At 45.3% G+C, this 17,407-nt stretch overlaps 2 protein-coding genes across 2 annotated transcripts; one reads left to right on the forward strand and one right to left on the reverse strand.

Annotated features, from left to right (window-relative positions):
- Positions 1-115: 115 nt before the first annotated feature.
- Positions 116-15,374, reverse strand: LOC119652978 (pre-mRNA-splicing factor ATP-dependent RNA helicase DHX16). The gene is made up of 8 exons (XM_038057388.1): positions 14,961-15,374; positions 8,286-8,422; positions 7,899-8,212; positions 7,619-7,835; positions 7,287-7,555; positions 6,673-7,219; positions 6,399-6,615; positions 116-810 (listed from the first exon to the last, which is right to left on the reverse strand). Exons 1-8 carry the CDS (start codon positions 15,305-15,307, stop codon positions 183-185), a joined length of 2,676 nt encoding a protein of 891 aa, XP_037913316.1. The 5' UTR covers positions 15,308-15,374; the 3' UTR covers positions 116-182.
- Positions 15,375-15,471: 97 nt separating this feature from the next.
- Positions 15,472-17,040, forward strand: LOC119652309 (protein l(2)37Cc). Its single transcript, XM_038056320.1, has 3 exons — positions 15,472-15,632; positions 15,805-16,238; positions 16,318-17,040. The coding sequence occupies exons 2-3, from the start codon at positions 15,807-15,809 to the stop codon at positions 16,714-16,716; spliced, it is 831 nt and encodes a 276-aa protein (XP_037912248.1). The 5' UTR covers positions 15,472-15,632; positions 15,805-15,806; the 3' UTR covers positions 16,717-17,040.
- The last annotated feature ends 367 nt before the right edge of the window (positions 17,041-17,407 follow it).

The following is a 17,407-nucleotide window of genomic DNA, read 5'->3' on the forward strand; positions in this document are numbered from 1 at the left end:
CACATTCCAATCAATTGCTTAATCTTGTTCAAACAACTATAACAGTACGACAACTTCTTTTTCTTCAGCATTCATCCTATATATGGTATCTAATATTCAAAAATAACAAAAAGGATCACATCATATCTTATTTATTTAAATCTTCCTTAACACTCAAACATAAAATAATAATTGCAAAGTCTTCAAACAGTCATTGTTGATCGTCCGGCTGTCTTCGGCATTTTTTTATTTGTCGAGTCTTCCAACTCTTTGGCTTTATAATAATGCGGTGCCACCTCCAACAGCCACTTACTCTCAATCTCAATCACTTGCCTCATGTACTCCTTTGTCGTGAAAACCAACTCATGATACAGCACCCATCGTGGTAATTCCTCAAACAGTGACGAATTTGGATGTATCATGACTGTTTGATTATGTTTTATTGTCTTATAATTTCCTCCTTTAGATAGCCGAGCAACATGGTAAAAATATCCTGCAGTGATGGCCTTTCGAATAGGTATCGTCTCAGGCAGGGAAGAGACCATATCGATTTCGACTCGTTGCATTAGCCCGACTAACTGCTCCCGGACGTCTCGGGCTCGTTTCATGGATCTGTACTGGATGAAGTTTTCATAACACCATTGAACACTGAAATCTGTCTCCGCCCATTGATTGTAGACTTGCAGTAAACTGAGATGGTCACCGTGAATGTGATTGAAGTTTTTACGCGCTGTATCGGCGTGAATGATTTTATCCTTGGGACGATAGAAAATTGCGCTGTTGACGGAAAGCATGGCTGCTATTGTGACGATTTCTTCTGAACATTTATACCTGAAATCAATGAAAATGTAATTTGTTAATCATGTTGTGAAAAGTACATTAGAGATAATTTGATGAATACTTTGATAGTAAATTTGTATTTAAAATATAAACATTTTCGCTGCTGCTGTTATAAATGAATAATAATAATCGTTGGCGCTACAATTCATATTGGATCAGGGCCTTGAAGTGTGTTAGAGCACTTCATTCAAGACCATAACGATACACTCCAGTACACTGTAGTAGGACATGTGGTCAGCATTGCGCTCGCCCGAAATTATTACCCTAATTTGACTCAGGTACTCATTCACAGCTGAGTCGACTGGTATCCGACGTTAAATCACGATACAAATCTCACTGCCACCAGTGAGATTCGAACCGCGACCTTCCGTACGACAGCCTTGTGCTCAAACCTAACTCAGCTATCCAGACACAGAGACAAAATACCAAGAACTTTTTGAAGAAAGTAGGCGATTTGGGTCCCTAAAGGCATTTGTCAGAGACTTAAGTGAATTTGAATGCCAGCAGCAGTTATTAACGAAACCTTAAGAAAGGGTAAATGCGTTAGATTCCTACAAATGTAAACTGTCGGACTAACAACTATACATCTCTTCGTCATAAGAAAACTGGCCTGGAACCGTGCTAGTCCTCCCGTTCTCCCGCCATAGGGAGGCTTCAAGTCAGGGAATCCCTTTCACCATGGGGAACGGACAGGAGGAAGAAAAGTTGTTTGTTCAAAAGAACCCTCTGCCATTAGATCCACCCCCGGTCAAACACAATCTCCTTTGCGAGAAAAAGAACTCAAAAGTATGGTACAACGTGACTCCATTGAGTAACGCCTCTTAGCATCTTTATGACAACATTGTCCGGAAAAGATCCCTGCATCTACGTAAAATTGCTGATGAATTCCACCCCACCTTTCATAAGAAATAAATTTATGACCGGCTTGGCATCGTTCCCCAACCCACCGGCCTTACCGATCTCGTACAAATAAAATTAAACAGCTCCATGCCCAATTAGAAGCTAGGGAAATAATCAATCTTACAATATTTTTGGACCACCTACGAATTAAAGTTTCCAATGAGTTACACAGCCCCCACTCGACTCGTTTTCCGAAGAGAGTTACCACTCATTCAGTGCATGCTATTCCTCACAAGCCACTACCACTTTTGAGTCCTCTCCCTTGGACTTATAGATAGCTTTGCGTTACCAGCAACAAATGTCACAACATCATCTGTACAACCAACCAGGCGTGTTTCTTCTGGCATATCGAATCTTAGTAGACTATCGTAGGAGGCGTTACAGAGATCCGGCCCTAGGATGAGCCCCTGTGCTATTCCCGACATGATCCCCATTCTATGCTAACCATTCAACGGTTCATAGAGCAGGGAGCAATCTTTCAGATAATCAAGATAAGGCAAGAGGTAACCCGGCACATACCTGCCCATCTGAGGCAATTAAAGGCCTTTCTGACATCAAACGTTGCAAAAAAATGCCCACCAATAACGGCGAAACTGAACTGCCTTGGGTATAAGTTCCCAGCAGCAAGTTTTTCACTATTTCAAGCATACAACTGATCAGCGCGAGCCTTGCACCTTCTAACGATAAAAAATCCTTTCAGACAAGCGTTGAAGGTACCGAGCAGTAGGGCCACCCGATGAAGCTAGGATTTTGTCCGATTCTGACGCCTCTTTATTTTCCAAACAGTTTTTCATGTTGGAAAATTGAAGGCCCTTGGCGTCTTTCATGTTATTGCTATCAACACGAATGGGATGCTCAACGAATAATACCCGTACGATGCGGTCCATCTGTTTAGCGTTAAATGAACACCGCAGGACCCTGATTTTTCGGATGACCAGTCGCAAATTGGTAATTTTTGTCCTCCACTAGCACTTAGAAGACTTGGCACGGCTAGGTACCCTCCATGGCATAGAAACCCCTAAGCTGCTGTTATCATTTTACAACAGTTGGAGCCCTCCATCCCTGAAGCATCATCTAGCGCGGCTCTGCCTATATCAAGAGCTTTGACGAATCTCCCAATGATCACCTTGGTGACATTTCACACACAGGGCGAGTGCCAGGCAAGTGTATGCCGAGAGTTAGCGACGATCAATTTAAATACGATGTATTGAATTTTCCAGAACTCGCTACACCTCCACTGACAACACCAGTTATTCCACCCAAGTCCTCATCATCATTTCAAGGATATGTTTCCCTCTGGAGTCTCAGCGTGGCATACCCCAATCAAGTGTCCTAGCATTGAAATCTCCCCCAACATTCGAAAGTTCAACATCATCTCATTTGATGTCAGAGAAACTCTCAAAAACCAATACCAAATCTAGACAGAGTTATTCTCTCAACCTTGGACCAGAATTTGGTGTCATGCTCCAGAATAGCAACGATGCCTGGGTCGAAATGCTATGAAGCTGAGTTTTTATTTCGATACTATTCGCTGATTAGCATTACTAGATCCGCCTTTACATCTACAGCGAATTGGGTTCATTGAACACGTTACAAAAAACGTAGACAATGACATGTAACTCAATTTCTAGAGGTCTGACAAAAGTGGCAATATTAGTTATTAACCGAACCCTTCATTTTCGCCGAATTCACGAAAGACCAAGGCAAGCCTTTGCTTTCATTGAACAAACACCGACGATGCCACCAGCTCCCCGATCGACCTTCAGAAAAGATCAAGGCTTCCCATCTCATTTCCCCATAAAGATCGTAGGGAATTTCGTGACAAAGAAAAAGCTCCTAACTTTTTCTTTTAAGTCAATCAACCACTTTATTACCTCCTTTAAGCCCGCACAAGACCAATAGAAAATACGTAGGGCAGATATATGTTACCACCGAATCAGAAGATAACTTTTGAAAAGTTCACTGCAATGAGGTGTAAAGCTACCTTCGTTCATTGTCGAGGACGCGTAACATAAAATAGCAAAGCCAAGAAATTTCTAGAAGTATCCAAAGCCAAAATTCATATACCAGTAGCTTCCTCCAAACTACAATTTTTATTTATCGTTGTAGATATATATTTCGGGAGCAACCCCCTTCATCAATGCAAAGCTACCTCTTATCCAAAGCCAAGCGAACGATGGCACAAATATCACAAAGCTTGACCAACCTCACCGTCTTTCATGTCCAAGCCATTAACGAAAGAAGTGAGCCTCTCTTTGGTTTTATTGTTAACAGAAACCTATCAATGTGTAACAGGAGCAATACACAGACTTATATTTCTCCAGCTCGGAAAATTGTGACGATTGGTAGGAAGTCTTTGATATCACCCTACTAACCGGCAAAGGAGTCTTTGAGGTCTGAGGAATATCTAACGAAAGATCCTTCTCAGACCAGATTTGGATACTTTTCAGCCTAAGGTATACAAATATCTCCAACCCTTTCAGAGACCTCAAGAGGATCCACTGGAAGATGTTTGATCAAGTTATCAAGAACAAAATCTCCGTTGCTCAAATTGGCAACATTGGGGCGCTGGAGCTGAAGTCAAAGATCAGGGTTCTGGAACAGGTATTCGAGGCCGCCTTCAAAGTCTCATGCCCTGCTAAAACAGGAAGAAGACATTCCATCGTTGCCGAATGAAGATTTTTCCAGCTTCAGGAAGCTGACAATTGAGGTCTTCAACTTCTACTACAGGCACGATTTCTGGCAGCCATACAAGGACTGCCTTAGGAGGCGCAAGTCGGCTATCAAGACTGCCAGAAAGCGGCCCTGATTGGACCATATGCTGCTCCGCATATAAATCTCTGGACCCAAATGGCATAATACCGGTCATACTACAGAAATAGCATAAAAGAGTTGAAAGTCCTGGGGGTTTAACGTAAGTACCTGCCGTGTAGGCATAATCCCACGGTCCTCTTCGGAAACGGATTGATTTTGGGACTACAATCAGAGCACCGCCATGCAAGCACAGCGGACCTGGTTTATACTGAGTGCAGGCTCAGCACTCATACCAGTGGCTGCGAGGCCTATCTAACACCTCTGTCGCATCTAAGGGGTACGGGACCCGAGTTGTACAGCGCAACTCCACGCCCGAGCTCCGAAGAGCTCTGCCCGCGATGTGGGCATAACCACAACCACCATGAAACTCCCGCTAGGGGGCCAACCGCAAATAACCGGACCGAGAACACATCCTCCAGGAATTCTCCTGGAGCATATGCTCTCAGAGGGCCATCCCGGTTCCCATGGTACCAGATAACCTCCGGTGAGGCTTCGTGGCAGAGCCACTTCAAATGACCCTTTTGCAAACTCGGGTCTGATCGCCCTCCTCGAGTACGTGGGGACGGAACTCCCCAACGGGTAGCAGGAAAGGGTTGTGTCTCTCACTCTTGGAGATGCGCGCGCATGGTTTTCATACTGAAAACGGGCAGACGCGGACATAAGTCCGCGAAGTACTTTCGGCCAATCAGCTTTAGCTCTTTCCTGTTGAAGACCCTAGAGCACGTCCTTGACATTCACTTAAGAGGACCGAAATTCAAAATATTTACCTAGTTACAGCAAACAGAAGAGCATGAACCATGTTGGTGTGCATACGAAACGAAAACTTTAGACGCGTTTTTTTCAAAGCTACATTTTTTCAACTGATGGAAAGGACAACTAAAATTCTGTTGAACTGATCGGGCTGAAATTTTTACGCAATATTTTACACAACCGTAGTTCTGGTCTGGATTTTTGAAGATTTTATTTAACTACGCTATTTCAATATTTAGTACGGTAAAATTATGTTATCGTGGTTCGGACGATACACACCGCATAGCCGAATCGTACGGTCTCCCAGGATTCGTCAGTGTATTCCAAGCGAAAATACTGGTGACACTGGAATCTTGTCGAAGTCAATTGTTGGAGCATGATCGGAACCCCACGAATAACGCAGTAAGATTCTAACCGACATCCAAGGCGCCATTAAGGCGTTTTCTCAATGGTAACATGTTCCAGGCTTCCTCGGTTCTCCTACAATTTGTATTGCTGAAGCTGTGGAAAGGAGAGAGAAACCCTCGGACACTTCTTTCGCTAGAGACATGCTACGAACACTAGGTAAATCATTCTTTGAGGACCGCAAGGAGATCTCTAGTTATAGGGTGGGATGGATGCTATCCTTCATGAATGTCACAGGTTGCTCAGAAGGTCTGAGCCGGCTGGACTCTGAAAACTGAAGAAAAACTCTCAAATGCCTATAATGTAAAAACCAGGGAAATCGACGAGGCTTTTCATTTAGAATCGCATCGTCCTTGGTTATAGCTGGTTGTTTAGTTACATGGATTCGCACACACAGAAATGCTATAGAACACAATACATAATTCATTAACATTTGCGCAGAACGCACTGAGCTCTTGACTCGGCCTCAAACCGGATGATTAATTTTTTTTCCAGCTTCATTTGACAAGTTTCACCTCCTGTGTATAGTCTTCTTGACCTACGGAAGGTAATTGGTAGTCGCGACATATCTCTCATGCCTCTCTCTAAGTTGACTCTGAACGGATTATATCATCAGTTCGTATCGTCACTGGATTGGATACTTTTTCTCCACGTCTCATGTTTTCCCAAACGAATAGACATAATATAAAACGATGCAAAATTCTACTCACTTTTCACTAGCCAAAATCATTTTAGCCATCATCGGATCAACTGGAAATTCAGCCATTCGCCGCCCTAATTTCGTCAACTCTCCATGGTGATTCAGTGCTCCGAGTGCATAAAGTTGTTCTAAAGCCAAAACCAATGTTTCATGGGGCGGTGGATCCAAGAAATCAAAATGGATCAGATCGTTGATTCCAAGGGCCTTAAGCATCAATACAGCATTGCCTGCCGGGGATGAATTTTCAATTTCAATTGTCGCAAAAGAAATTCGATATCACCTACCTAAGTTAATCCTCTGAATTTCCGGAATAGTATTGTCCTCCAACTCATGCTTATAAGCCCAAGCCGTATACAGTCGGAAACATTTCCCAGGTGCTGTTCTCCCCGCTCGTCCAGCTCTTTGATTGGCTGACGCTTTGGAGATCGGTACCACCATCAAAGATTCCATTCCTGTCCTTGAACTAAAATTATTTTGTTTTGCAAAGCCCGGATCGATAACGTAAATAATATTATCGATTGTGAGTGATGTTTCTGCGATGTTTGTAGCCAAAATGACTTTACGAGCATTTGGTGGTGTCGGCTCGAAAATCTTTGCTTGCATATCACTTGGTAGATTAGCGTACACGGGCAGAATGACTAATTCTTTCAATTTTGACCCAAGCCTTTTAACACGATCTTGCAAAACCTCTTGGCAAGTTTCAATTTCATCTTGACCTGTTAGAAACACCAGTATATCTCCCAAAGGTTGGGTAGCGTGGATTTGTAAGACTGATACGACACAAGCATCAATGTAGTCAGCTTCAGGAGCTTTTGTGTAGTAAATGTCGACCTATTTCAGTTCAAATAAAAATTGACTTAGAGAAAGAAACAAAGTAAAGTATGAATAGAAAACCTACCGGAAACCTTCTTCCAGGAATTCGGAAAATCGGAGCATCATCAAAAAATTGTGAGAATTTCTCAGCATCCAAGGTAGCACTGGATATCAGCAATTTCAGTTCTGGCCTGAATCGGGCAATGTCTTTCACGAGACCAAACAAAATATCAGTGTGAAGTGTGCGCTCGTGAGCTTCATCGATTATCATTACACTGTAGGACGCCAGATCCGGTTCTGATAGAAATTCTCGATGCAAAGTACCATCAGTCATGTATTTCAAGATAGTCCGCTCTGTTAGAAAATAATCCATGTTAGATTCGAAATTTGAACTAAATTTCTTCCATAAATACACACCTGAAGTGCAATCTTCAAACCGAATACTGTATCCAACTTCATTTCCCAATTTCACACCCATTTCCTGAGCGACACGAGCTGCAACGGACATCGCGGCCACTCGTCTAGGCTGCGTACATCCAATCTTCTTATTGTCTTTTGTGAATCCAGCCTCATACAAATATTGTGGAATTTGAGTGGTTTTTCCAGAACCCGTCTCACCTTCAATAATTAAAATCTTTATTGGAATATATATCGCGTACTGTTTCACTGATAATTTTTCCCATTAAAACAACATTACCTGATGCTCCTGAATTGCCGCTATCAAATCCTCTCTGAATGGATAAACTGGAAGTGATTTTTTTGTTTCCTCAATGTCCATTTTGTGCTTTTCAGTCTCTGTTATCTCAGGTTTCTTATCTTTCGATTTGGAACCTTCCATGGTGAGAGCTTGGATGAATTCAATTTGATCGTCCAGAAGGAGATCATATTCATCTTTGATTTTGGCATCCTTGGCACCAAATTGGAACATAGCAGAGGCTAACTGTTCAGATTCCCATTTTTTCTGTTCGGAGTTGGGCTGGCGTTCACGTTCATCGACTTCGACGTACTCCTCTGTGATAAGAGAAAAATAAAAAAAGAATTGGTTACAATGTCGTCTAAAAATCCTGATTGTAAGTTGGATTACCTGTTTCGCCTTTTTTAACATCTTGAGGCATATGATACCTCTGAACGCGTTCCAATTCCCTGGCTTTTTCATGTTCCTTGGCAATAGTAAGTAGTTGCTTCTTGTACTCGCGCTCTTTCCGTTCTCGGTCCGTTAAACTAAGTGATTAAAAATAATTATTTGTTTACCTCTACTCGTGATCCTGGTATTTATATATGCTTAATTTAGTAATGTTCTCATTATCGGCTTTGAAACTATAAGCGAAAGGCTATGTACTCTGCGTTTGCGAGGCAAGTTTAGAAATATAAGCCTCATTAACGTTCACGCCTCTACAGAGGAGACTGCAGAGTCGGAGAAGGATAACTTCTACGAGGCAGTAGAACGAACCCTCGAAGCCTGTCCAAGATATGATATCAAAATCATACTTGGGGATTTTAACAGCCAAGTAGGGAAGGAGCCCATATTCAGGCGACACGTTGGCTCCTATAGCTTACATCAAAATACAAATGATAACAGACTGCGGATTATTCAATTAGCAGGGTGACACGAAATAGTTGTTGGAAGTACCTGGTTTACGCGGAAAACGGTCCACAAACATACGCGGGCCTCTCCAGACAAGGCCACTTTCAACCAAATTGACCACGTGTTGATCGAACGCCGCCACCTCTAAGCCTTGATGAATGTCAGAACATATAGACGACATATAGACCCAGAATCCCCTTTGATAATCAGGTGAGAGTTAACACTGAAGCCATCCAAAACACAGCTCTCCGTGACACCTATAAGAGGGAAATGGATGCCGCAATAACCGCAGTCAACAGAGATCCTGGAGATGAACCATCAAGATCATTATCTTCACAATCACCTGAAGAACGTTATCATAAATACGGCCACAAACATACTTGGCCCCAGCCGCAAAAGGAGTCGGAACGGCAGGTTTGATGATGAATATAAGCTAGCATGAAGTCCGACGAGCGGAGAAGCGACTTCACAGACTGAAAAAGGAAGCTTGGGAGAATCAACTGGTCTGTGAACTCGAAAAGTACAGGGAGCAACAGTACCAGACACGCAAGTTTTACCAGCAAGTCAGCAGGATGAAGCCTTACATACCTGCCGAGACAAAGAGGGAAATCTGATTTCTGGGTTGAATGGGTTGGGTACTTTGATGAACTGCTTAACAACCAGAACATTGGCTACTAACTATAGAAGACGGACAAATACTGCCACCACCAAGTTTAAGAGAAACAGTCCGTGCAATTCATCGGCTTAAAAATCATAAGTCGACAGAAGCCGATGGAATTACAGCCGAATTAGTTAACTATGGAGGCGATCAATTACACCAAGTGGTTCATCAACTTGTGTTCAAGGTGTGGGACAGCGAATCAATGCCTGACGAATGGCATAGAGGCATTATCTGTCTCATACATAAAAAGAGAGATATCACACAGTGCAGCAATTATAGAGGTATCACGTTGCTGAGTACCATCTATAAGATATTCTCCGCTATCTTGCTAGGCCGGAAAGCCCCATACACCCAGAACATCATTGACTCATACCACAGTCTGGCTAGCACAGAGGCGTGCAAGAACGTATCGACCGAGCACTTTGATGGAGCTTTCACGCTGATCAGCAAGGGTAAAGGAGACCCGGAGTTCCCGTCTGCAAACCGACCGCTGTGTATGCTTGACACGGCCGGGAAAATGTTCCACAAACTCATCAGGAGTAGACTCGCTGAAGTGATCCGCGCTGTCGGGGACTTATCCCCAAGGCAGTTCGGGTTCAGAACAGGGAGGTCCACAGTGGATGCTATTATGGAGGTCGTAGATGCGGTTCATCGAGCAGAGTCACACAGCCGCCGATCTCGACGGATAGTGTTCCTCATAACCCTTGATGTAAGAAATGCCTTCAATTCCGTATTGAGGGATTATCTGAAAAACCGCTCCTTGCTCTATGAGAGCACCAGAGGAGGATGGAAATCGCGTCAGGGGTAGCACAGGGATCCATCCTAGGACTAGACTTCCTACGATATTCTGCTGAGACTCGATATGCCCAAAGAGTCGCGCGTGGGCGGTTATGCAAACGACGTTGCGGCACTTGTTACCAGACGCACAATTGGCGCAAAGCAGACTTGACATATTGATGCGATGGGTAAGCGAATGGATGACTGGTTCAGGTTTCAGCCTTGCGCTGAAAAAAAACGAACTTGTCATCTTGACCAGAAAGACCAGATAGGCGAGTTGACTATAGAGTCAAAACCAGCGATTAAATACCTCTCAAAGATGAGCTTCTTCGAGCAAATCAAAGCAGCAGCGGACAGGGCTGTAACTGGAGTCCCGGCCTTGAGTCGGCTAATGGCTGGTATGAGCTGATGCTCTTGACAAGTAGATGCATCGTAAACGCCTTGCTCAAATGCAAAGTCGGAGAGCTTTGCGTCTACTTATCGCACTGTCTCAGAACCGGCAATAATGGTGATTGCGGGAGTGATCGGCGTTGCCCTTCTTCCCAAGGAGCGTAAACTTAAGAGAGGTGGTTGACCGTGAAGAATGTCAATGCACTCTTACCGAGTGGCACTCTCTTGGTTCAACCGAGCACACGGTGAAATTGATGATTTCCTTACCCAATTTCTAAGCGTGCATGGAGGTTTTAAGTCTTATCTGCACAGGATTGGCAAGGCGCGATCTCCTGATCGTGTGTTCTGCAATGGAGTGGCGGACGACGGCCAACACACCTTTTTTCTTGTAAACAGGCGAGCTCTCTGACACAGGGGAGCTCTCTCCAGACAGCATTATCAGAGAGATGCTGAAGAGCTCTGGCAGCTGGACTCGTGTTGAACATTATGTTCGGGTTCTTCTTATTGCAAAGAAAATTTAACTCGACCAGCGGAGGGCCTGGATGGCAAGGGGTTCCCTGAACTAACCACTCTGAAGGCTTCCAAAGCTGGAAGAGCGGTAGGGCTTGTCCGAAGTAATGTGTCAAACGGTTCCAGGCTAGCTCTTTGATAACAGGGAGGTGATAATATAAAAATAAAACTAGGTTGCTTTTTCCTACTACAATATATTTTAATAGTTAGTAAATACGTATTTCGAAAGCTACTTACTCTCTTCCTCAGTACTAAAGCTGAGGGAGGTGTTTACTTTGTAGTCCGACAGTGTACTGTTGCGAGAGCCCAACACTCTGTGCGTAAACGCATTCATCTATCCTATTCCCACAAAAGAAAATGAAACTTCCACCGAAAACACATACGCGAGGAATTTTCCTAGGGCATATGAACTCGGAGGGTTATCCCAGCTCCCATGGTACTAGATGATGGTGGTTTCGTTGAAATTCTCCTTGACCACTTTGTGTTGATTCGGTTAACTGGGTTGCTGTGCCGTTTGCCTCCTCGCCACTCAGAGCACCAGTAGATATGTACAGAACCGCACTGGCAGTTTCCGCATCATTTTGCCGATCTTTCTTTGTATTTGGCCGTGCGAATCCTGAAGCCTCTCAGGATATTCTAGCCCTTGATGCTTCCTTAGCTGGGCGCAGCCAACTCTGCCTCCTTCTGGATGCGGAGTTTATTGCATTAGGCGAAGCCGTTTGTCCATTCCGTCCCTTCCATTTTCTCTTCTTTTTCACCGCCCTCCCCTAACTCTGCGGAAATATGTCACATGAGGAGGAATCCGCGAAAGGCGCGATGCTGCCGCTGGCACCAGTCGCGGTTAAGATGCCTCTCTTTTGGTGATGCAATCCAGCAGCGTGGTTCCGTCATGGCGGACGCCACCAGGTACAACCACGCACTCATCAGTCTCGACGAGGAGATCTTTGGACTTGTCACGGACGTGCTGGAGGAGTGCTCGTACGTCCGCTTGAAGGAGCAGCTGATTCGGCGGCTTTCAGTGAGTGAAAAAGCAAAGGTTAATCAATTGCTGACGCTAGGCGATCGTACCTCCAGCCAGTTGCTACGAGAAATGAAGCAGCTGGGTGGGGATAAGGTCGGATCTGAGCTGCTCAAGCATCCCTGGCTGCAGCAACTCCCGGAGAGCACCCGCGCCATCTTGGCCTGTTCGGAATTGCTGGAGGTGTTGTCTGCTTCCCCAAATGGGCGTTCGGGTGGTCATACGCCGGGACATTCATCAGTCTCAACGATTTGCTGGTACCATCGAGGAAACCGAGCTTCAGCGACTGAATGTACTACCGGCTGCACGTTTAACGCAACAAAAAACTAGGCTCGCTGGGTGCCTAGGCGACGGCTACCCGAAGCGCAGTACCATGTCGCCGTTGCTCCCTGGTCGACACGGGTGCTGAGGTGCCGGTTCTCCCTGTACCCCATTCGAACACCTTATTCCCGCAAAATTTACGACTGGCGGCCGGGAACTCATATCCAATCAGCACCTATGGCTATAGGCAAGTGGACGTATGTCTCGGACTGTCCCGAACGTTTTCGTGGCGCTTCATTCTGGCGGACATTAACATCCCCATATTAGGTACAGACTCCCTGTGTCACTATGGGCTGTTGGTGGACTTAACATGACATTGATAGACCCCGCAGCCGTTACGTACGTGAGGGAAGACCGGAAAGAGTTTGAAGACTTGATGAAACAGGCTATCTGCAGACCATCCAATAGCGGTTGGTCCTCTCCACTTCATTTGATCCCAAAGCCAAATTGCGAATGGCGGCCATGTGAAGATTATAGGCATCTGAATGCTCAGACAGTTCCAGACCGATATCCCATTCCACTCATCTATGAGTTTGCGCAATCGCTTACAGACTGCCGTGTTTTTACGACCTCGGATCTAGCCAAGGCGTACCACCAAATCCCTGTTGCTCCCAAATACATTCCGAAAACAGCTTCTCCACACCTTTCGGACTCTGCAACTCCACAAGGATAACTTTCGGCTTGTGCAACGCTGCGCAGACTTTCCAGAGGCTCATCCACTCTGTCTTACGAACCTTGAACTTTTGCTTCGTGTATTTGGATGATGTTTTGGTCGCTTCCTCGTCAGAATCTGACACATCTCAATTGCATTTTTCAACGTCTCTTTGTGTGGAAAAGACAATGTTGTTGCAGACACTTTGTCTCGAAACTCGGTGGTCGCAGTCCCTCGGAAATTGCCGAGGCGCAAAAAGACGACGCAGAGCTTCAAAGCCTGAAGGCAAACTCCAAATACAAATTCAAGGAGTTTCCTATTTTCGGCTTTACTCTGCGAGACCTCAGATAAGGGAGACAGGCTATTCCGTCCGGCCGGCTTTTGAAGGGAATTATTTAAAGCATTTTGTGCATCTAGACATCAGGACGACGAACCGGTTAGTCACTGATAAATGCTTCTTGCCGTCCATGAACAAGGACGTAAACTCTTGGGCCAGGCAGTGCGTCGCGTGCCAGAAGTGCAAGGTCAACAAGCGCGTTCGCAAGGAAGCAGGTCAACCAAGCGCTTCCATGCCATCCAACTCGACATCATCGACCCTTTATAAGGTTTGCACGGATTCAAGTGTTGTCTCACAATCCACAGGTTTACGCAGTGGCCTTAAGCAATACCTCTATTTGACATTACGGCACAATCATGTACCAAGGCCCTGTGTGGAGGACAGATTCCACACTTTGGTGTTCCAGCCGTTATCACCACGGACCAGGGAGTGCAATTCGAATCCACTCTTTTCGCGGAGTTAGGAAAGCTCCTGAGCTTCAAACGGCATAGGACTACTGCATACCATCCACAATCCAATTATATGCTGGAACGTTGACACCGGGCCCTGAAGGCCACCTTAATGGCTCGAGACGATCCGTCGTGGTCGCGGTCCTTGCTTTTCGTCCTCCTCGATCTCTGTACAGTCCAACGAGAGGATTTCACGGCCAGCCCAGCGGAGATGGTGTACGGAGAGTATCTGCGCCTTCCCGCCGACATTGTGCTGGACATCAGAGCAGGGTTAGGCGACCGACTGCACCTTCCCGACACGTGACAACGGAGGTCAACACTGCTACTCGAGTCGTGTTTACAGGTCCGCGTTCAGGTGGACGCCCCTTGAAGGTCGCTGCAACCACCAATAGAGGGCCCCTTTAGAGTTCTGAAACGAGGCAAGCACTCGTTCAATCTCGACGTCCGGGACAAGCCCAAGCGGATATCCTTGTCGAGGCTGAATTCTTTCAACGATTCGACGGCCACTTCGACAAGCGTCAGATTCGCCCGATGAACTCCCATTGGCAGAATCGCACGAACTGTTTGCTTCACTGAACTCACGTGATTTCAGCTGGGGCGGAGTGATGTGGCTGCACATCGAAGGCGCGAACCTGAGTGCCATCGTGAATTTACCTCTGCCGCCGCATTGAACGGCCGAGGCGAGAGATATCAGAATAACAAGAAGAGGGGATTCTCGCGGAAACAGGCGTGGCCAAACTTTTAAAAAAATTAAGTTAAAACACAACTAAAGAAACGAGTTTTTCGTTTTGGATTTTGGAAAGGACCATCCCAAACCAGCCCCCCTTTGGCAAAGGAGCAAGCACCAATAGTCAACCCCTAAACCAGCTCCCTGAAGCCTGATCTGTCCTTAGCTGATCCCGAAATTCACCGGCGGACCAACGCTCGGAAAATTTGAACGAATATTAATAGGAAGCTGATGTTGCTTGCTCGTATCTAAATTAGATGTATCTTAACAATGGCATGTAGGCATAAAAACCAACGAATTATGCTAAAGAAATATACAACCCAAAAACTTACATTTTTTCTTCAAAAAGATACTCATCGTCCAGAATATCCGCCTCCAACTCAGCCACCTTGTCATCCTTGCGTTTCTCCAAATACTTCCTCCTTGACTGCACCCGCAACTGCGGCAAAATCTTCTCCCGATCCTCGATTTCTAGCTTCAACCGTTTGGCCGCCTCCTCGTACGCCTTCCGGGACGAGGACGACTCCAAAACTTTACGGGTCTTGTCCTCATCGCGCTTCCGCAGTCGATCCGCGAACTCATCGCGCTCCCGCAAATCACGTAGACGCGCCTCCTCTTCACTATCCAAACTCTCGTCACTTGAACTCTGTGCACGTTTCCGTGATTTATCGCGACCCATTTTGTTAGTTTTCTTGTATATTGTTTACCTCGAAAATCCTATAAACACCGGCCAGTAAGCTCCCGTGGGAAACGTTTGAGTGACATTCAACTGTCAGTTTGACAATTGGAAGATCAATTTCCAAAGAAGTTACAGTTTGGGAAGCCCGGAAAGGATGGTAAGGAGATTTCTGAGCGCCACCCAGGGTTATCTCCCAATCAGATATCATCTGTCACATTATTCTGACCGACCACCCGGCGTAAATTCATCCGCGTTTTGTTTCCCTCGAAGGAGTCACTGTATTTTTTAGTTCTTGTGTAAAGAGTTATAAATTGTGAATACAAAGGTACGCGCAATGTCATTTCTCTAGTTTTCTCAAGCTCGCAGTAGAAAAGTTAAAAAACTCATTCCGGCCTGACATAACCTAGTCTCGCTGACGAAATTTTCATGGAGTTGACTTAATTTTACTCGTATCTATCAGCGACTTGATGACGATCATTCTATTTCGCTACTTCCAGAGATGGCTGCATCATTCTTCAACCGAATTGGACAAGTTGGTCTTGGAGTTGCACTCCTTGGCGGCGTTGTGAACTCCGCGTTATATAATGTGGACGGTGGACACCGAGCTGTGATCTTTGATCGCTTCACGGGAGTCAAGCAAGAAGTGACGGGCGAAGGAACACATTTCTTCATTCCGTGGGTGCAGCGGCCAATCATCTACGATATCCGCTCGCAGCCACGGAATGTGCCGGTCGTTACCGGCTCAAAGGATTTGCAGAACGTCAACATCACGTTGCGTATCCTGTACAGGCCAATCCCTGAACAATTGCCCAAAATGTACACAATTTTGGGCGTCGATTACGACGAGAGGGTGTTGCCTTCCATCACCACTGAAGTGTTGAAGGCTGTGGTGGCTCAATTCGACGCCGGCGAGTTGATTACACAGAGAGAGGTGAGGTCCTTTGTGGGGAATTCATTTCTCCTTCACCAAATGGCGCTACATATTAATTTCCTTCAATTCTCTTTCGCAGATGGTCTCACAAAAAGTCTCCGAGGACCTTACGGAGCGTGCCTCGCAGTTCGGCCTAATGTTGGACGACATCTCCATCACCCACTTGACCTTTGGTCGGGAATTCACATTAGCCGTCGAAATGAAGCAGGTCGCCCAGCAAGAAGCCGAGAAGGCGCGTTTCATTGTCGAAAAGGCTGAACAACAGAAGTTGGCCTCCATCATCACAGCCGAGGGTGACGCTCAAGCTGCCGAACTTTTGGCCAAATCGTTCGCCGAAGCCGGTGATGGTCTGGTGGAGTTGCGACGAATTGAAGCTGCTGAGGACATTGCCTACCAACTATCACGATCACGCGGTGTCGCCTACCTTCCTGCTGGCCAGAATACGTTGCTCAATTTGCCAACGACTTTGGCTCAGTAGGCGGCGCGGAGAGGATTCAGTTTACGTAGGTCCAGGGTCAGTGGATTGGTTTCAGGAAAGCGACCACGCGGAGTGGATTCATTGCATTTTTTAGTTCTTTTTGTTTCTGTTTTTGTACTTTATACACATCGTCTTAGGTTATTAGTCATTGGAACTTAGCGCAAGGAAAGAAAATCAAATTTTCGTTTCAGAAAAGTGAAATCTGGAGAAATTATCGTTTACGGATGAATGCGAAATGTCGAAAACTTTTTTTATATTCGTGTGTTGCCTGCAATGTTTGTTGCGATTTATAATGAATATAGGAAAAGTTTAGTTGTACAAAAATGTGTTTTATTTTGATCTTTCATATGCAGAGTGTTTGCTCAACTTCTTTAGTTCAGACACCAGAGAATCATATGCAATTCTGTTCGCCTTCGGGGTTGAGTCCTACCTCAATAATTGCTAAAAAATCTGTGCTTAGAAATTCTGCCTGTCATTGCCAAAATTTCATCAAAGTATGCCGGTCTTGAATAATATTCCTCTTCGTCAGCTACGTCAAAATTGCGTAAGATGGGAGAGTATTTACTTAGATTACGATTGGAACAACGGAATAAATCCGGACCGCGGAGCATTTCTCGTTTGTATACGTTTCCTAGCCGGTTTTGAGGTTCTAATGTTATAATTTGAAATTCAAATTTGTATCTTCGGACTT

The sequence above is a fragment of the Hermetia illucens genome, chromosome 3 (genome assembly GCF_905115235.1).
Source record: "Hermetia illucens chromosome 3, iHerIll2.2.curated.20191125, whole genome shotgun sequence".
Classification (NCBI taxonomy): domain Eukaryota; kingdom Metazoa; phylum Arthropoda; class Insecta; order Diptera; family Stratiomyidae; genus Hermetia; species Hermetia illucens.